Source organism: Haliaeetus albicilla, chromosome 9 (genome assembly GCF_947461875.1).
Source record: "Haliaeetus albicilla chromosome 9, bHalAlb1.1, whole genome shotgun sequence".
NCBI lineage: Eukaryota > Metazoa > Chordata > Aves > Accipitriformes > Accipitridae > Haliaeetus > Haliaeetus albicilla.
In genome coordinates, this window is record NC_091491.1 from 12,822,880 (window position 1) to 12,842,811 (window position 19,932).

At 55.5% G+C, this 19,932-nt stretch overlaps 3 protein-coding genes across 4 annotated transcripts in view; 1 reads left to right on the forward strand and 2 right to left on the reverse strand.

Moving 5' to 3' along the window:
* Positions 1–152: 152 nt before the first annotated feature.
* Positions 153–19,932, reverse strand: part of NSUN5 (NOP2/Sun RNA methyltransferase 5) — a 197,362-nt gene continuing 177,582 nt past the window's right edge. The window contains exons 2-11 of the mRNA XM_069791619.1: positions 3,801–3,902; positions 3,413–3,535; positions 3,162–3,336; positions 2,973–3,081; positions 2,555–2,693; positions 2,010–2,125; positions 1,432–1,610; positions 1,144–1,348; positions 915–1,067; positions 153–724 (exon numbers count right to left, since the gene is read on the reverse strand). Coding sequence (XP_069647720.1) covers positions 619–724; positions 915–1,067; positions 1,144–1,348; positions 1,432–1,610; positions 2,010–2,125; positions 2,555–2,693; positions 2,973–3,081; positions 3,162–3,336; positions 3,413–3,535; positions 3,801–3,893 — 1,398 coding nt within the window. The 5' untranslated portion in view covers positions 3,894–3,902 and the 3' untranslated portion in view covers positions 153–618. The remainder of the gene's footprint in view (positions 725–914; positions 1,068–1,143; positions 1,349–1,431; positions 1,611–2,009; positions 2,126–2,554; positions 2,694–2,972; positions 3,082–3,161; positions 3,337–3,412; positions 3,536–3,800; positions 3,903–19,932) is intronic.
* On the reverse strand, positions 5,128–9,699 carry TRIM50 (tripartite motif containing 50). Its single transcript, XM_069791620.1, has 5 exons — positions 9,290–9,699; positions 8,273–8,368; positions 7,159–7,389; positions 6,385–6,538; positions 5,128–6,094 (listed from the first exon to the last, which is right to left on the reverse strand). Exons 1-5 carry the CDS (start codon positions 9,692–9,694, stop codon positions 5,487–5,489), a joined length of 1,494 nt encoding a protein of 497 aa, XP_069647721.1. The 5' UTR covers positions 9,695–9,699; the 3' UTR covers positions 5,128–5,486.
* The window catches only part of FKBP6 (FKBP prolyl isomerase family member 6 (inactive)), a 28,845-nt gene continuing 21,239 nt past the window's right edge, over positions 12,327–19,932 (forward strand). The window contains exons 1-6 of one of the 2 annotated variants that reach the window (XM_069791596.1): positions 12,327–12,567; positions 13,903–13,992; positions 14,439–14,641; positions 15,933–16,052; positions 17,107–17,301; positions 17,625–17,734. In XM_069791596.1, the coding sequence (XP_069647697.1) occupies positions 12,357–12,567; positions 13,903–13,992; positions 14,439–14,641; positions 15,933–16,052; positions 17,107–17,301; positions 17,625–17,734 (929 nt within the window). In that variant the 5' untranslated portion in view covers positions 12,327–12,356. The remainder of the gene's footprint in view (positions 12,568–13,902; positions 13,993–14,438; positions 14,642–15,932; positions 16,053–17,106; positions 17,302–17,624; positions 17,735–19,932) is intronic. The other variant, XM_069791595.1, reaches the window with a different exon arrangement.

The following is a 19,932-nucleotide window of genomic DNA, read 5'->3' on the forward strand; positions in this document are numbered from 1 at the left end:
CATCTGCCTTGCCTGTGTTTGATTCCTGGGCCTGAGCAGGGCCAGGCATTGCTTATGATCATTACCATTTCACTTTTTTCCCCCCACTTTGCCTCCCTTCTGAGCAGTGGCAATTTCAGGGCAAGACTGCACAAACATGCTGGGAAACACAATGAGGAGAGAGAAACTTTAATCTATTTCATCCCTACAGTTAAAGGCTTTTCTGAAACCCTGCATCAGGCTGGGGTAAGTATTTTTAGGAGGGGGGGAACACGGTAAACTTAGCACCCCAGCTGGAGCACTCCAGCCCTGCAGGGTGCAGAAATGGGGGTGTTGCTGAACACTGGTGCTGTCTGCAGACTTCCCAAGGCTGCCCCAGCCCTGGTCTGGCTTTGGGGGCAAACCTTCTGCTGGGGGCTGGTGCCAAGGGCCAGGTCCAGTTCCCCCTCCCTGGCAATAGGGTGGTCCTGGGGGTTGGCACTCGGTCCCAGGGGAGCAGGGCCTTACAGAATGCCACCAGAGCTGCAGCTGACACAAAGCTTTACTTGTGTTCAGTGGTCCCACTGTTGTTTAGGCAGCAGTGGCAGCATGTTCCCTGCCAGCCCCAGCTGGGCACTGTGCAGTCCTAAAAATGGTGTTTCACTCCTTCACCCGCTGCTTTTTCCTCTTTCTCCTCTTAGGAGCTGCTCTTGGCTCCATTCCCTCTCCATGCTGTGGGTTCTCCTCAGCTGCCGCAGGCAGGGAGCTGCGGACAAGAGCAAACAGCCTGAACCATGCACCCTAGGCCCCGCTCACCACAGTACCATTACTCCTACCCTCACCTCCCACACCTGCTACAGCCAGGCCCCTCCATCTTCTCTCCTCCCGAGCCATGGTCCCCCCCCATCCCGAGAAGCTGCTGGAGGCAGGCAGAGCCCCCCAAGCCCTCCTCTCACCTGGGGGCAGCAGTCCCTTCCCCGTGCCGCTCCAGGACAGCCACAAAGAAGCCATGGGTGAGTGTATCTGCAGGAGAGGCGCGGAGGCAGCTCTCTGCCCCGGAGAAGGCAGCAAGTCCTCGGCAGGGCCAGGAAGGGAAGGCGTTCACCAGCCTGTAGCATAGGACAACGGTCAGGGCCAAGTCCTGCAGCACCCTGCACTGTGTCCCCCCCACCAAGGCAGACACACCTGAAGGCCGAGCCCCACTCCTGTAGCACAGCATGCACCACATCCTCATTCTCCTCCCGGTGCAGCGAACAGGTGGAATAGACCAGGCGCTGGAGAGCCGGGAAGCTCAGGGCATGGCTCAAAACCTTGCGCTGGAAGCCAGCCAGCGCCTGCAGCCGCTCAGCACTTGGGGCAGCCTCCTCCCTCGGCACCCGGTTCACCATCCCTGTGGGGACAGCAACTGTCACCCACGGGTCCTCACACCCAGAGCCCAGCTCCAGGTGGGGCAGCTGGAGACCCATGTGTTACCTGAGCCACTGCAGGATGGGTCGAGGAGGATATAGGTCACCTTGCTGTACTTGGGGTCTCTGGGATCCACAGTCAGGAAGTCCTTCTGGGCCAGCTGGAAGCCAGTGACCCCGGCCCGCATCAGCATGGTGTTCATGGTGGCCAGGCGCTTGGTGTCCACGTCAAAGGCAAAGATCTGGCTGAAGGCAGAGCCCGGCACCCAAAAGAGGCATGAACATCCCACCCGGCCCTAGGAACGGCACTGACAGCGACAGGCTGCCCAGCAGCCCCAAACACTGGCCATCAGCCAGGCAGGCAGAGCTCAGGAGCTGCTCCCCCAGGCAGGAGTACTGAGCAGGGCCGGGGTCAGGCAGGGGCTGGGAAATGAACCCCTCCATGACTTCACATCCCCTCAGGCCTTTCCAGTGGCCCAGCACTATCAGAGCCACCAGCCCACCTAGGCAGAAGTGGGCATCAGCCTGAGTCGGCAGTACAGGGTGACAGCTGCAGCTCTTCCTGCCACCTGCTCTCTGTGGTTCGGGGGGACCAGGGCCACCTGCACCCCTTCCCTCCCTGCCAGCACACAAACCTGCCCTCACCCCTTGTTCTTCAGGATGGCAGCCAGGTGGCTGGTCTTGTTCCCAGGAGCAGCACAGGCATCGATGACGTGGGAGCCAGCAGCAGGGCTGAGGAGGAAGGCAGGGAGGCAGCTGGCCTGCAAGAGGGCAAAGCCTCGTGAGAGGTACAGGCAGCAAGCACCCCTGGCCCCTCCTCAGGGCATGGCTGATGCTGCGGGGTCGCAGACAGCCACAGACAACACCGGGCCAAGTCCACCACTACCATCCGCTGCTGGAAGCCTCTGCCCAGCTCCCAGGCCCGCATTCCTCCCAGGTGCTGGTCCCCAGTTCCCTACGGGGCATTTTTACAGCCCAGTTCAGAGCAATTCATCCTGTACCTACAGGCTACAGAAGCAAAACCGCTGGGGAACCCCATAGCTGCAGGCTGCATTCACAGTTTCCACTCAGACTTCAAGTGCTGCAGCAAAGCTGAACCAAACCCAGCCCTTGGCATGGAGGAAGGGGCTGACCCTCCACCCGTGTCAGTGGTTTCCCCCCTGCAGCCTCCTGCTCTCCAGCTCCCCCACCTTGTCCTGCAGAATTATGTGTCCTGAAGTGTACAGGAGGTTGTCATGGAAGTCCGTCTCCGGAGGGAAAACCAGCAGCTCCGGGAGATGAAGATCCAACAAAAATTTCTTCCCGGAGAGGGCCCTCAGTTCCTCCACACTGTCCACGAGGCACAGGGAGGATGAACACAGAGTCGTGCTTCACCATGCCCACGCTAGAGCCCAGGCTGAGAACCCCCTTCGCCCCACACCTCCTCTCCACTTCGGCACCAGGCAGCACCCAGAGGGGCAGACAGTAAGAGCGGGGAGTGACAGAGACCCCAAGCTGGACACCATAAGCACCAAGACCAGCAACCCTTCAGCCCACAGGACCTCGTCCCAAGCCCCTGCCACTCGCTCACGTCCCAGATAAGGTGGGATGGCAGAAAGAAATGCTCACCTGGCTGCCTTGCCCAGGTAAGAGTAGCCCTGGCGCTTGAAGAAGTCAATTGCATCGTCGACACAAGTCTTCAGGGTGTTGACTCGGACATAGCGTGGTACCTGGCAGGCTGGGGGAGCCAGCCGGGTCAGACACAACCCACCACTGCTGCCAGCACAGGGAGACCACCCTGCCCCGAGGCCCACTTACCTCTGGGACACGCTGCCTGCACCGGGGCCAGGAGGTCCTCATTGCGGCTCACCTTCTGCTGCACCTTCAGGCGGGCCAGCTCAGCCTCCAGCCGGGCCCGGTGCCGCCGGGCCAGCGCCTTCCAGCGGCCCCCGCACTTCAGGCCCTTGCCGAAGAGCAGGTCGTACACCAGCACCTGTGGGGACGTGGGTGAGCCCGGCCCTGCCAGCCCGGGACCCGCCGCCAAGGGGCCGCCCCCCGGTCCCCCTTACCTTCGCCAGCGGCAGCGGCAGCTTCTTCTCGGCCCGCAGCAGCGCGGCGCCGGCCAGCAGCTTCTCCAGCACCGAGGAGTAGCGGAGTGTCTCGGACACCAGGGCGTACAGCTGCCGGACGTGCTGTGGGGCGGTCAGGGGCTGCCCGGCGACGGGGCCCGAGCCCGCCGCCCACCCCCCCGGGCCTCCCCGCCTCGGGCCTAGACCCACCCCCACCCCCCGGGTCTAACCCCGCCTCGGGCCTCACTCCCACCGGGCCTCCCCACCTCGGGCCTACACCCCCCCTCCCGGGCCTAACTCTCACCGAGCCTCCCCGCCTCGGGCCTAACCCCCACCGGGCCTACCGCTTCCGGCCTAACCTCCCCCCGGGCCGCCCCCCGCCCCGCACCGGGAAGCGGCTGTTGTACACCAGGCTCTTAATCCCGCCGTCGCCGCGCTCCAGCCCCTCCAGGACGGCGGCGGCCGCGCTGTAGAGCGCCATGTCCCCGCCGGGCCGCGTGCGACCGCCGCCACTTCCGGCGGTACGACCTCCCGGCCGGTAGGGGGCGAGCGGCGGAGCCGGGGCCTGGCGGGGCCCCTCGGCGGCGGCGGCGGCGGCCGCCGGGGAAGGGGGCGGGCCCCGGCCCCCTGGGCCGCACGGCCGGCGGGCGGAGGCTGGGGGCGGGCAGCAGCCGTGAGGGCAGCGCGGGTGGCCTGCTGTGGAGAGGCGTGCCGTCCCACCGGGGGGTCTCTCTGGCGCGCTGACGTCGTTCGCGCGTGTGGGCCCCGGTGAGGCCGTGCGGCGGGACGGGGTGCTGGAGTAAGACACACGAAGGGACGGCCCGGCCCTGGGGAGAAGGACGGTGCTTCTGGGAACGATAAAGGATAGCGGGGGCGACCCCGGTAACGCCATGTCCCAGCCCCCCGACAGGTCTTTGAAACCCTCCCAGCCTCGCCTGGCATCATAGACCAGTAACACGGGCAAGACTGACTCCAGGGACACCCGGATCCACCGACCCGCAGCGAGAATGCTGCAAAACTGGAGTTGGGTTGCACAGTTGAGCTACGATTAGTAATCGGTGGCGTGGGTGCTGGTGGTAGTCAAGTCGTCTCAGACCTGAAGGATTGAGGGGTACGAGAACCCCGTGTAAAGGCACGTTTGGGTGCCCCAATTTGCTGGGGACACCTCATGCATGGGGATAAATATTTGCCCCAGTAACGGTATATTCTGTGTCCTGGCCTCTCTCAGTCGGCATGGGCTGGCTGTGAATTTTGGTGACAAGCCTGAGGAACGGGTCCTGGGTGACTCTTTGCGGTTAGCCAGAACAACTTGCCAAGGAGCGGCTGGAGAGCTGCTGCCAGGCTGTGTGCAGGGCGGCCGAGCTGGTCAGGCCAAGCTCCCGGCTGTGTCCGGATATCCAGCCTTGCTCTCCTCACGCTGTCTCAGCCCACGGCCCCAGGCACAGTGTTGCACCCGGGCAGGCTCTGCGTGTGGTTCCCCATGCCAGCTCACATCCCGGAGGAGCTGGAAGAGGCACTGCCCCGGGCAGGCTGCCGTCCTCCCGCCGGGGACTGACCTCTGCTGCCTGGCAAAGGGCTCTCTGCAGCTGCTTCTTCAGCTCCTGTTTTCCCCTCCCAGCAGCCCCTCATGCCTCCACAGAGCACTGCGGCTGCCCAGTCAGCTCCAGCTGCGGCTGGTTCCTCAGACACAGTACCAGTGTTGGCCAGCAACCAGCTCACCTAACACAAACTCCATTTATTCAGAAGAAGGACATGCCAACAAAGACCCCGGACGCTCACGGCTCACGCTTTTCAGGCAGGTGCTCCTTTCCATAGAGAGATCTTTACAGGCCAGATGTGTTTTAGGCTTTTGGGTCAGCCTGCCAGACTAGGGATGGGGATTCAGAGATCAAAGCTGACATTTTATGCTCTTAAGAGGAGAGGGGAAGGACCCTGCTCTGCTGCTGAAGCTTACTCTGCAGTACCAGAGCTTCCGCCTCAGGACAACCCTGCAAGCAGCATGACTCCCCTCTGCTGCGGGCCATTGGGATTGGCCACAGCCCTCCCTGGCCACAGCCTCATCCTGCTGGCCAGGCTATGGCTTCATGGGTTCCTCTGGGGCAGGATGGTTGTACGGTGCCCGGGAGTGCTGCCTCGCAGCAGGTGCAGGCAGGATGATGGGAGGGGAGTAGGGCCCTCGCTCTGGCCAGCACAGGTCCACAATGGGGTAGAGCTGGCCCTGGAACTCTGCCTGGAAGGTGTAGATGGGGCTGAGCTCATCAGGGTTGTCAGCATTGTAGAAGGTCAGCTCGCCCTTCTCATAGTGCAGGTAGATGCCAATGCGCTGGGGCCGGGTGGTCAGCGGCAGGGTGGCCCGCGGGGTGCTGAAGGCCTCGTAGACCTTCCCTTCCTTCAGGCCAATGAGCCACACGCCGTTCTCAGGAGACTTGCTGAGCTTTCCTTTGCGGCTGACTGTGCCCTTGATGATGCCCACACGCCAGTGGTTCCTGGTGCCCACAATCACCTCCCAGTAGTGCTGGCCGCAGGAGAAGCCCTTGCAGGTGAGGATGCAGTTGCTGGAGTTGAAACGCTTGGGGTTGCTGTCCCGGCGCTGGTAGAGCCCACACTGCACCACCGTGTCGCCCTTGAAGAGCTCCAGGAGGGGATGCGCTGTCACCGGGTCCAATTTCAGCATCTCTGGAGCTAGAAGGAAAGCATGCATGCTCCAGGCACGCTAGCAGGCAGCGGTCTGGCAGACCCCAACTCAGCCCTGAGGGCTGGCACTGCTGAACTTCAAGCAGCTGGACTGTTATGCAAGAGCAGGCTGCTACCAGCACAAGACACAGCCAGCCACTGCTCCAGGAGCTCTCCTGAGGAGTGCACAAGCAGAGAGCAAGACAGAGACTGGGGCAGTGTGATGCTGGCTGGGCAGCCTGTCCCACACGCCAGTGAGCCAGGGCACCTGGCGTGCTGCCAGCAGAGCAGGTCAATACCTGGCAGGACGCGGCGGTGCAGGCGCTTCCACACAGTCATCTTGATGTCGTCTTGGTGGAAACACGGCTTGAAGGACACGGGGCTAAAGATGCCATCGCTGGGGTGCAGGCTGGGGAGCTCTGACCTAGAAAGATGTGGGCAGCTGTGACGCAGCTGACAGGGACGGTGTGTAACTTGTTCTTACCTGGCTGCCATGTATGATGGAGCCACTGGTGTCTCACCAGCTGCTCTTGCCCTCTTCTAGGGCTGCAAGCATGGCTCTGGCCGTAGCTATCCATCACAACAGCAGTGTCCATGCGAGGCTGTACCAGCGATGCTGAGATGCCCACTGGCCTGGGACCTCTAGCCCTGGTGCAGAGGCACTGCCATCCCCATTGATGCTGTTTGCTGCTGGGTCCCACCACTCACCTGAACTGGGAGGAGCCATATTTCTGGAAAACACAAGAGAAAGAGAAAGTCAGTGGTGGGAGACTGACGGAACGGCAGCACCTCTGCATGGTCACAGCTGTACACATCTATGCCCTGGGCTGGGGAGGCCAGGGCTCTCCTCTCCTGGGAGAGCTAAGGGCATTGCCTCTCATGGAAGGCAGGTCTCTCCCGTTGGGCAAAGCCCTGGCTGGGCAGAGGGCACCTACATCTCACTTCTTGTGGTGTCCCAGCTATGCTTGGTGAGGTACCCACTGCCCATGGCAGGGCTCAGGGCTATGAGCAGTGGGCTGAAGGCTGGAGAGCCTGCCTGACTGTCACTGCCTTTCACTAGTGAGCACGCTCACCCGGATGAAATCAAGCTGGCTTTCGTTGCTGAGTGCCTCCAGAGAGCTTTGCATCTCCTTAAGCCTCTGCAGGGCGTCTGACGTCTGCTTGACCTGGGACTCAATTGAAGTGATGAGCTGGGCTGCCTTCCCCTCAATGCTCTCCAGGAAGGTGGCCTTCTCCTCATCGATGTACCTGTGCAGCTCCTGGAACTCCTTCCGGATCACCCACTTGAAGACATCTGCCTCGTTCTGCAGGGAGACAGCAAGCAGCTCTGCAGGGCTGCCTTGCTCCATCCCCTTCACCTGCTTTTTTGTTTCAGAGATGCCAACAGCAATGTCAACATGTCCCACCAAGCTGCCGTCCACTGGCTTTCCAAATAAAGACCAGCTCTTCACAGCAGGCTAGATGTTGTTTCATCCTGCTGTCCTCAGCTGCTCACCACCATGGCACCCCTGCCTTATGCCTCTTCTCCCCCAGATTTTGGTTTCCTGATGTCACAAGCAGCTTCACCAGAGCCTTCAAGGCTTTTGGCTCCCTCTGCTCCCAGGGAACAACCTGTGTCCTGGGCTAAGGGGGAGAAGAGTACAGCTCCACTTTCATTTGGGTTGAGCCTTTCTGAGGAGTCCCACTGGGAAGCTTTAGCCTCAGAAGGAATGCCAGGAGGTCTCTTGGAGACATCTACTGTGTGGGAAAATGACACACAGCTAAACCAGGCATAAACCCAATGTGAAACCAATGGCATTGCTCTGACTAGGAAGCCTGCTCCAAGGGGGGGTCCTTTTCACCTATTATCTCCCCACCTCCAAGGACATTCGGTCAAACCAGCTCTGACTGCTGATCCTGCCAGGACGCTTGGAGAGGGTTATGTCACCCCTTCCGAAAACAGGGCTGTGCCACCAGAGAGGGCTACGTCACCCTTCCCAAAACCAGGTCTATGTTTAATCTGAGAGAACACAAACTTCAAGGAATAGGGTGGAAGATAAGCCCTGTCTGCTATCCCAGGGAAGGGAGAAGAGAAGGAGAGGAGTAGAGGAGGTGAGCTGTGGAGACCCAGGAGCAGAGGTTGCTCCAGGGGCTGCTTGGGACACAAAGGACTCAGGGACAGAGGCTCCCTTGGCACATGGCACTCACCGCGATGCGACTTTTGTTATTGATGAGCTTGTTGAAGTGTTCATCCAGGTTCCTCTTGTACTGGTGGACATCGGTCAGCAGTACAGACAGCTCCTCCTGAAAAGACAGCACCTCTGTGGGAGGGACCTCTCTGGCAGCCTCCTTGATCGTAGGCAGTGCTTGTCAGCCCCCTGAGGAACAAATGGCCCTCAGAAGCCATGTTCTCCTAAGCTTCCTCTAAGCTTTCTGGGGCCCTGCACGTCCTGCTGATCTTGACTCTCTTGATCTAGAGGATTTGGGGTTGCCAGAGGCAGGAGAGCACTCAGAGCATGGCCCTGATCTGGATGCTGCTGACCAAGTACTCTTGCCAGGAGCATCAGGACTCTGCTCCCATTCCTGACCTCGATATCTCACACCCCGTGGTGGCTCTGCACCAGGCAAGCAGGTGGCAACCAGGTGGCAACCAGCCGCAAGCCAGCACCAGGCCAGTGGCACCCTCCTAGCACCAGTCCCGGGAGCCTTGCTGGGGCAGGAGCACTTCTGGTGCCTCCTGCTTTTATCTCCCCGGTGCCAGGAGCAGAGGGGCCGGGTGGCCCTGTGCTTTTCCATTCCTGGGGCTTTCATGTGATGCTGGGCAGGGATGCCAGCTGTTTACTCTCCCTGGCTGGGGCTCCTGTTTCCCTGCCTCCCTGCTCTCTTGCGGCACCACACCTCAGCCTTATCTCCAGACTCTTTTTGATGGTATTTGGAAACAGTCTTGAAAGGCCACGCCGACACTCCCTGACCCCCAGCTCTCCCCATTGCGCTGCAGCCAGCAAAACTGTGAGTCCTCTCAGCCAGGGACACGGTCAGCCTGAGAAACAGCTGCCCCCCAGCTCCAGGGACCTTGCCCCACATCTGGCTGTGCCATGGGACCGTGCTTCCCACCCTGGCATCATTTTCAGCCTGTCCCTTGAAGGAAAGGGGACATATGGCCAGCAAGCACTGCAGGTAGCCTAACCCCCACCCCAGGACCCTCGCCTGGCTTTGCCTGCCAACCTTCATCCGGCAGTATGTGGTAGAGATGGGGGTTATCTTGTGCTGGCGGTGGTTGCCGATGGTGCCGCACAGCCCGCAGATCACCTCTTGGTCGGCCTCACAGAAGAGGCTGAGGGGATTGTGGTGCATTGGGCAGGACTCCGGGGTGGGCTCTGCCTCACCCCGGCTCTGCAGTGCCTCGATGACGCGAGCTAGTGTGACGTTGGGTGGTGAGGCGCTGCAGTCCACGGTTTGGCGGCACACGGGGCACAGGAACTGCCCGTCCAGCTCTCCGGAGAGTGACACCACGCAGGACTTGCAGTACGAATGCCCACACTGCAGCATGAGGGGGTCCTTGAAGACCTCCAAGCAGATGGGACAGAGGAGCTGGTCCTCCAGCTCGTCGATGCTCATCCTCCGAGCCATCCTGCCAGCTTCCCACACAGCAGCACAGACCTGGCCTGGGACACAGGTGGAAGATCAGTCCTGTTCCAAGAGCAAGATAGAGATGAGTGAAGATGGAGAGGGGGTGAAACAGAGAAACACCTCCACTCCCCGGCAGCAGTGCAGACAGTTGCAAACTCATCATTAGGCTCCACGCAAAATCTGAGATGCTTATTTTAACCCGCAGTGGGTTTGGGCTCTGGAGACGTGAGACCACACCTGGCCATGCCTGCTGGATCTGCCTAAGGTGTCAGAAGTGACCACCAAGCTGTTCCCATCTGTGGCCTTTGCCTGGCAGGGGTGTCAGACTGCAGCCCACCTCAGAGGAGACCTGCCTGTGTGCCAGGGCTGGAGTCAGAGCCAAGAGGGATTTTCTGCTGAAAATTCCATTATTGACCCTGGCCTGTATGAATTCCTACAGATCTCTCTGGGCTTATTGTCTTAGTCATGGACATCCTCATAAAGATTGGCATTAGCTCAAGTGATGCATGTAAGCAAAAGCAGAAAGAAATCATAAAAAGCACGTTTATCTAGGAGACAGGGACAACCACCACACGGTAAACACCTGTGAGGCCGTATTTGACCGATAAGATGGTGGGGAAGCTGAGGCACAGCGTGCAGGGCTGCGACTGCAGCTCACCCCCTTGAAACACAGTGCAGTCTCTGGTCCCTGCAGCACTCCACACTCTGGGCCAGCACGCCCAAGAGACACGAGCCCAAATCCCAGCCTCTCCCGCCAGTCCTGGGGCTGTAGGTGGCCAGCCTATTTAACAGCTATAAGGTTCATGCAGCATTGCCTCCCATGCTGTTCCCAGCACTGGGGGATATAACCACCAAGATCCTGGGCAAGTCAAAGACATGACCTGAAGTTGAAGAAAATAAACCTGAGGTCAAAGACTTTGTAATTTCCCCGGGGAAAGGGGAAGCTGTGATCTTGAGCTCAACTTTTATCATACGTTGCTATAGGAGCTTAGTGAATCAAGGAAAGCTCGACTGTCAGCCTGTGACCCATCAGACACCGCAGGACCCCATACGGGGGAACCAGCTTCAGCTGCTCCCTCTGCTCACACAGAAATACCTCCCGGGGACCCGAATAACAGCCTCCTGCTTACCACAGCACTCACGCACCCTGCACAGCTTCCTCCCGGCCCCAGCTCAGGCTCCTCCACTCGTCCCAGTGTACTGAGCCCAACGGACGTCACTCGGCTTCTCCCGATTGAACTGAAGATTTTGACCTGGTCAGAGGGGCAGACGAGGCAGGTGGTGGGACCGGCAGCCCCTTGGCGAGACGGGGAGCTGACCCGCTCCCCTCCTGCAGCCTCAGCCCTGCCGGGGATGTCTCTGCTCGCCAGGGAGAGGCCAGGCAGCCTCTTGTCCCCCTCTCCTGCTCTGAGGAAAGCGTCACACCCCCGTGAAGGGCTGCCCACCGCCCCACCGCACAGGTACGGGCACACACATCATATGACTGTGTGGGCAGGAGCCTTGATAAGAGCCGGTGCTGTTTGCTTCCCTGAGCAGCCAGTCTCCCCGAGTCCTGCTGGGGTTTCACTCATCCACGCTGCTTGGGACATTGGAAACATTTTCACCAAAAGACTTCCTTACCAACTAAAGCTCTTTTTTGGTTGAAACAGTATTTTTTTGTTGTTTGAAAACCTTTCATTCTTTTGGAAAAGACCAGAAGGAACCGAAAGCGTCACTCCTTCAGTGTGGGGTGAGGCACGTGTGTCTTTGCCTGACTATGCAAAAAATGGTTTCTCGTATAATTATCCTTGGTTCACGGATGCGTTTGGCTTATGGCCACCCTGGTGGCTTCCCTCTTGGCATCGCCCAGGGGAAGCTGGGGATGAGGGAGGCTTCTCAGCCAGAGGGTCCAGCTCTGGGCAACCCTCCAGAGGCCGTGGGGTGGGGGAAGCGGAAACAGAGGTTAAAGGATTAGCCCGGGGCTCCCACCTCAGCCTCACGCTGAAGGCATTGGGTCTTTGGGCCGCAGTAAACCAGGAGGGTGCAGCACCCGTTCCCAGAGGGGGGCTGGCAGGTGAGGACAGGCCATGGGGATGTCCCTCCCTCCCTCCCTCCCTCCCTCGAAGGGGCCTCTCCTGCAGCCACGGCAGCACCCAAGCCGAGGTACCCCAGTCCACAGGCTCAGGTCAGGGGAGCGGGCCCAGGGCCCGGGGCCCGTGGCTGCAGCACTGGGACTGCTGCGGGTGCCCCAGGGCGGGGGCAGCGCGGCCCCGGGCTGCGAGCAGACACGGCCCAGCGGGACCGTCCGGGTCTCCCTGAGGGAAACAATGCTCGGAAGAGGCTGCTTTCCCCGCAGTCCCGGTGGGAACAGCGGGGAGCCGGCGCAAGGCAGCTGCAGCGGCACCCGTGCCCGTGGGCACGGAACGAGCCGGCTGCGCAGGCCCAGGGCCCCGACGGGCGAGGGCGGACTACATCCCCCAGGGTGCACCGCGGCGCCGCGTGACGCCTCCCTCGCCCATTGGCCGATAGCTGTGCAGAGACGTATCCCTCCCCGAGAGGCGCCGACGCGTGGTTCTTAAGCAGCGTGTCGGGATGAGGTCGTTCCTCGGAGCGTGATTGGCTGAAGGCGCAGGGTGTGGTGGGCGGTGATTGGTGAAGAGGGCGAGGGGCGTAGGCGCTGTGGATGATGGTGGGCCGCGGCGGGGCTGCGGGCGAGGCGAGGCTCGGGCCCCAGGGGAGGCCGTGCCCGGCGGGGCAGGCCCCGGCTGCGTCCTCCTTCCGGTGCCTGGCGCGGACCCGGGGCCTGCGGGACCTCAGCGGCGATGGAGGCGTGCTCAAGGAGGAGCTGCGCCCCGGCACTGGGCAGGCCGTGCCCCCGGCCGCCTCCGTGGCAGGTACTGCCGGGGCTCCAGGGCCTGCGGTGCTGAGCAGGCCGAGGTGCCCGCGCTCCTCCCGTGGGCCGCCGGAGGCCGTGCGGCAGCGGCTGCGCACCCCCCTGTCACGGGGCCCGGCCTGGTTCTCACGCCTTCTCCTGGGCTGCGTGTCCTCTGCTCCACGCCACCAGCCGGGCGTCCTGCAATGAGTGCTGCGTGAGCCGGCAGCCTGGCTCCCCAGAGGTTTTGGCGCGCTCTGTGGTAACATTGTGCCCTTCTTCGTGGGTACAAACCTGCAGCATCCGCTGACCGTCTCTGGAGCAGCTTTCTTTGTAAATGGCAATTGTTAAAATTTAATCTGTTATTAGCAGAACTAAGAAAACCAAAAATCCCTGGAAGCGTAGACTGAAGTCAGGGTCTCATGCTCCTCTATGTCATTCACATCTCGGTGCAAGGTCCTTGCTTTGATCTCTGTGGCTGGGCCTGAAGCATGTGCTGGAGGAATTGGAGAAGGCAGAACCTGTTGTAAAAGATCCCCTGAGCCTCTAATGTTGAGGTGCTTGTGGGTGGCAGATCTGAGTGCTTTGGACTTTAGCATGAGATCAGAACAAGAACTTAAAAGTGCTTATACAGTAGTATGTCTTTCTGTTTCAGAGACTGTCTCCTCTCCTTATCAGTATTTTAGCACTTGGAATACTCTGTTTAACTTCTTGTGGCTGACAGATTAAATGAAAGGGCATCTTGACCTTGAAAAAAGCAGGCTTTCCAGGTCCCACCTGTGCTCACAGTACAGAGAAGTTTGAAGCTGAAAGTGGTTCCTGAAGTGCAAGGGCATGGTGCTGTGTCAAGGGAAGCCCATTATACTGCATTTTCTAACTGAGAACTGGAGTTATGCATACAGTGCCCAGGAGAGTGGCAGAGCTTGGAAGGATTCATTTTCCTCTTTGTTTCTCTTTCCAGGGCTCCAGCTTTGGTTAGGAAAGCCTTTGTTACATATTTCTGCAGACAATTGGGGCATTTTAATTGCTACAGCTGAAGTTTCCAATTCTTAAAAACACAAAATCACATCCCTTAATTAGATAGGGATCAGGACTGTGAAGCAGCTGCATTTTCTGGTGATGATGTTAAAACACAGTCAACACCACTTGGCTACTGGGATGTGATCAGGTTTTTGGTACAAAAGACAGGGTGGTTTGTGCTGCCTCTGCTGTTCTACAGCAGAAGGAATAAAAGAAAAGCAGGATAAAAGGGTGGCATTGCAAAACCAACTCCCAGTGTGCTCCTGATGGTACTGTTACTGGATATGATATCAAACTCTTGCTTTTTTCTTCTGACTCCTTGCTTTGGGCCCCACAGTGAAGTACTCTGGATACCTGGAACACTGGGATGAGCCCTTCTGCACAAACTACTACAGCAGGTTTCCTGGGCTGATGAAACTTGGAAAAGGTAAGTTTGAGCCAAAATGTTTGTCCTGGGACTTGGGGTTGTAAAGACCAGCCCATTAGGACATGTCAATTTAAATGCTGTTTAGTATCTTTATGTTATTTGAAACCTTTAAAACTTGTTAATGGAGTCCAAAATCCTTCTGCTTCACACAGGGGATGGTCAGTCTGGAACTGATCACTCTCTGCCCCTCTTGACTGTTAGTGGCAGTGGGGGTGCTTGTCTTGGTGTTTTTAGATCACCGGAGAGGAGATGTTGCTGTTCACTGCGTGCTTGGTCCCACAGCAGACTGCCTTGATAATCCGGAACAGGGGGCAGCTGACCATTGTAGCTGCTGAGATATGAGCCACCAAGGACTTTTTCCTCCAGGCTTTAAGACAGATTGTTGTTTGGTGTCTAAGGGGGTTTCCATGTGTGTGATTCTTATGACCTTCCAAATCTTGTGACAGACATTACGCTGTGGGGCCTGGAAATTGGCCTGCTGACAATGAAGAAGGGAGAGGTGGCAAGATTTGTCTTCACACCGGATTATGCCTATGGGCGTCAGGGCTGTCCTCCTCTCATTCCCCCGAATGCCACGGTCATGTTCGAAGTGGAGGTGCTGGACTTCCTAGACTCGGATGAATCTGACACATTCTTTCAGTTGACTGCTGTGAGTTGCCTTAATAAGGTTTGAGACCTAAATCTGGAGGCTAAACCTCTGTTGTCTTTCCTTCCAGTTGCTGTGGCTCATGCATTACATATGTTTAGCTTAATGCAGGTGCAGTTATCCAGACCCTGGGCTGCTAGCTCTGCTCTGATACAAACACATGCCCTTTAATGCTGCCCCTGCATGCCTTGCTCTGTTTGCAGTCCTGTGCAGAGGGAGAAGCTGGGAGCTGCCTTTGTTTGCTCCTGTGTGCTGGAGTCAGTGGAATGACTTCCATTTATTTTTAGCTTTATAACAAACCTCATGGTTTCACTAGAGGGCACCAGCTTCCAGGAATTTTTCTGAAGGAACAGTAATGAGCTGTCTGTAAAAATGCTGTTCAGGCTGCAGTGTCCAAGTGCCCCCCCAGCCCCCACCCTTTGTCTCTGCTTCTTGGCTGCTCTCCCAAGTGCTCCTTCACTGTTGGCTTTCCTCCCTGGTGAGTTACAGTGTTATTGTTAATTCCCCCTTTTCATGTAAAGGGCTTTGGACTGTGGTTGTGGGTCAGTGAGTGGGGCACAGGCAGCAGCACTGCTAGGGGGGCCCTCCTCATTCCCTCCTGCTGCTGCACAGGCCATTTTTTCCCCACACGTAACCCTGTGAGTGAACCACACTTGTTGCAAGAGCTTACTCCCCTTGCTAGTTGCCCACCCTTTCTGACTAACTGACCTCTCTCTGTGAGCTGGTTCAAACTAGCAAACCCAGGAGAAAACCTGTCCCTCGATTTTTTTTTTTTAAATCTTTTTTTATTATTGTTGGGTTTTTTTGTTTTGCTGGTTGGTGTCTTGTGTGGGTGTCAGGCTGGTCCCAGAACTGGCCTGAGGCAGCCATGCTGGGTGGTGCTGAGCCATTAGAGCAATGAAGCCTTTTGATCAGTTTCACCTTTTGTGCCAGGAATAGCATTTGTGTTAACTGTCTGCTCTGTGCTAAGCAGATGAGAGAGTTGGGCAGGATTTAAGAACAAATTCCTGCTTTTTTTTCCCTCCCCTGGAGTCCTTTTGGTCCTGGTGAGCTTCCTAACCTGGTTGGTAGCACTCTTCACCAGGAGTTACCAGCACAAGAACAGTGGTATGTTTCAGCCTGGCAAAGCGAAATGCTGTGTGGTGGTGTCCTGGCTGGACGCTGCAGGGGCCTTGAAAACAGCCTGGCTCGTGCTCGGTGAATAGAAGGGGACTGACTGTGCAGGACTCTCCTGTCTGAGCTGTCTGCTTGTTTTGTTTTGTTTGAGCTGAAATTCAGGTATTTCTTTATACAGGAACAGCAGGATACATTTCCGCTACAAAAGGTGTTGAAAGTGGCGGACACAGAGAGAGAGTTTGGCAACTACCTCTACCGTAAGCGGCACTTCGAGGGTGCCAAAGACAGATACAAAAGGGTATGACACCAGAAAAAAATGTCTTCCATTGTGTAAAAGCTGTGAAAGCAGTGATTATTTAGCTCACCATACCAAGTACAATTTAGAGATCAAATAACTTCGTTATATTTTCCAGGCATAGTTTGTTATTTAAGAACAGATCTTTACACACCTGCTTTTGTGTGAGCAACAGTGGTAAAGGAAGGAGAGGGTTGGCAGAAATAGGCAGAATGCTTTTCCTTCGGGCTTGCTCTCTGTGGGCTCTAGCTGAGATGGAAGAGTACATCTCAGCAGCTGTGTGAGCCCTGAGCAGTTTGTGTGGCTGACTGCTGAACCAGAGCCTTTCAGGTCAGTTTTTGCTGGGTGATGTTATAATACAGCATGGCCTTGTATTGCAGTAGTGTGCTGATTAGTGCTTTGAGAAAGAATTTAGAATCCCTTTGGTCTGGAAACAGGTATCACTGGCACACTGGGCACTCTAACATTTTTAGCCTTCCAGTTGGGAATCACAGAGTAGTTGAGGTTGGTGGGAACCTCTGGAGGTTGTCTAGTCCAGCCCCCTGCTGCAGGAGGTTGCCCTGCACTGTGTCAGTTCAGGTTTTGAACATCTCCAGGGATGGAGATTCCACAACCTCTCCAGGCAGGGAAATACTCAGTTATTCCCAACCTGGAATGCATCTGCCTTTGTTCCAGAGATAGTGAGGTTTTATGATATTTTTTTCTTCCTTCCATTCAGTTGTTTTTTCTTGGTATTTTTGTAACAAAAATAATTTAAATTGCCTTTCTCCCTGTAAGATTTCTCTTCCATCTTTGTCCTTAAAGTCTGAGTCCTGTGTGTAATTTTTCTTTTTCTGCCACTTTCAAGTTCTTTGATAGGTTCCTAAACCTGTAGTCTTATGGCTGAGCTGGCTAGTCGTACTGATAATGCCATGCAGTATATTTAGAGTTTTGATTATTACTATTTTTTAACTGACCTAAGTAAGCAGAAACATGGTTGTAGCTGTGTGATGAGATGGATTTCTCACTTGCCATAACAGATTTGTTGTGCCCTAGTTCTTTTTCCCTGTCTCCTCAGGCGTTCTCCATCCTTGGTCGCAGCCCTTCCAGTGAGGCAGAGCAGTGTCAGATCAACGCTTCCAAGTTGCTGGTGCTCCTGAATCTCTCTCTCACTTACCTGAAACTGGAACGTCCTGCCCAGGCTTTGGCATATGGGGAGAAGGCCTTGGAGATTGACCAAAGAAATGCCAAAGCGCTGTTCAGGTGTGGCCAGGTGGGCAAAAATGAATTCCTCTGGTAGCTACATCAGGGAATACCCTGGCCTGACTGACCGAGAGAACCTTGAATGAACTGAGGAGAACCACTAAAGTCTGGGCCAGGCCTCCTAAGCTGCTGCAGCAGTTGAGGTGGTTTGTCTGCATCTGACCTCTTAGAAAATCTGGCCCTGTAAATCTGTCATGCAGATCTTTTCATGGGGGATTCCTGAGCTACCTGGATCTGTCTCAGAAATGTTTGTGGTTGCACATGTTTGAGTCCTGAAGAATGGCAGTGAATCTATATTTATCCTGCGATGCCTCTGTCTTCTTTCAATGGCAGGCTTGTCTCTGCATGACAGAATATGAAAAAGCCCGGGATTTCCTGGTCAGAGCTCAGCATATACAGCCGTTTAACCATGATATTAACAATGAGCTGAAAAAGTTGGCAAGGTGAGAAAACTCCTTTCCATCCGTGTGGAAGAGAGAGTGCTTAGACAGACTGGAACACCCACTCAAAGATATTTAAAATGTTAAAAAAAAAAAAGGGCACAAAACTATTGGGTTAGTAAGTGACTTGGGAAAATGCAGAAGGTTTCTCTTAGTGTGGAGACAGCTGATGCAACATTTTGCAGACACAGTGGTTACAGGTAATGGGTAAGAAGCTGAGAGCACCCGCTCTTTCTGTACAGTTTCTCTGGGGGATGTGTGTGTTATGCTTCTTGTGAGTAGGTAGGTCAGGGTGATGACAGGGAGATGGGGGCTGCTGAGATGCCTCAAAACCAATGAAATGCAGTAGGCTAGTGCTCAAGCTGATATTGTTCTGGATTAGTAAGTATGATTTTCATCCCCTTTAAGATGTGTTGGTTAGTTACAGCAGCTCTTTTGCACTGCAAGTGCTTCAGTGTACAATGTTACAAATACTAATGTCTGTTGAAAGTGAATTTCTTGCTGTCTTGGAGGTAGTAAGTGAGCAGTCCTGAAGAAAAACTTTCCCTTCGCCCACAGGCTGAGTACAGCACAATCCTGCCAGCTTTAGTCATGCCCTAGCCCCACCAAAACATGACTAACACTAGTCTCTCCCCTCATTCTGTTCTTCCCTTTGAAACTGGCAAAAGCACTAGCTGGTTCCCAAAAGTGTGTGCTGTACTTCTGGCACTGTTCACAGATGCAGAAGGCGATGCAGTCCCCGGCTTCAGAGATCACAAAGCAGCCCTTGAATACGAACCCTCTTTTGTATGTTGCTGCTAGGCATTTGCAAAAAGGTTTGTAGGCAGTAGTAACATCTTTTATTAGAGTGGTTGGTGCAGCTGAAAAAGCCAGTCTCGTGGGCTGAGTGCCTTCACCAGGTAATGTTTTGGTAGAGGGCTGTCCTTGGAGATCAGTGTCCTATATGTCCACATCATCTTTAATAGTCTGTGATAACACCAAGTCTTCAAACTTGTTCTATTACTTCTGAAGTACAAAGAACTTGAAGGTAGTATTAACTGCTGGTCTGGAAATCTGAAATAAACCACTTCTATTCATCCTCATCTGCCTCTGGGTATGTAGCTACCAAATTGCTAGGTGAGCGCAAGCAGTTATAAAATAGATCTGGATGGCTGGCTAGCTACTCTTGGAGGCTTGGTATGTGAGTAGTGTCAAAGACCTGTGGTACAGTGCTAAACGTCCTGATTCTAGAAGCCTCATGTATTCCCTTGGATTTGTTCAAAATATGTTGGCAAGTAAAAGAGCAATCTTGCTAATAATGTTGAAGTTGTGCTGCCAGGAAGCAACAAGGCATTCTGCCTTCAGGGAAGCAGCGGGCAGGCTTGTCGGCTCTGACTGGAGATAGCAGCACGTACAGCTAATGTGTGTGTCAATAAGCTGAGTACGCATTAAACCACTCAGAGCTGTGTTGTCTGGGGAGTGTCTGCTTCAGTGCCAGCTAAAATTGGTGTATTTTTTGCTTTTACTATGACAAAGAGTGGAATTAGTATAAAATAGATGAAGACAATGTTATCAGGTGTTGTTAATTATGCTATACCTCAGTCTAGATCCTGTAATGTTGCCAAACTGCCTTGCCTGAGAAAAATCATAATGTGATCTGGCAAATGCTTCAGAAATGGAATATGAATCAAAATCTTGTTCTTGGAGGCTTTTCACTTCCTTACCGCGTACATTTACACTTTGCAAAAAGGAATGTTGTGTGTTAATCAACAGCTACCTTTTGCTGTCTAAAACAAAACTTTGACAAACATCTGTTTAACAGCTGAACCAGGTTCTTGGCAAAATTCACTTCACTGGAGAAAACCAGGGTGAGGGTTTTGTGGAATGTGTGACTGGTACCAGCTGCAGTGGTCTTGATGGTGCAAATTCTGCTGCTGGATTTGGCAGTTCTATTGGAAGGCTTGCATTGCATCAAATCCAGAACAAAATGGGGTTGTTCTGATACCTGCCGTGAATCTGTGCCTCCAAATGAGGGGCTCTTGGATTTCCTGCTGTGGCAGGCATGTGAGCATGCCATTCACAGTCTATATGGGCATCCCTCATCTACTCAGTGTGAGAGACTTGCTGTGCTGGGATTTCATTGAATGAAGCACTTGGAGATTTTGGACACAGGTGCTGATGGTAGGGGGCTGAGAGAGCATTAGCCAATGTCACACTTGTGT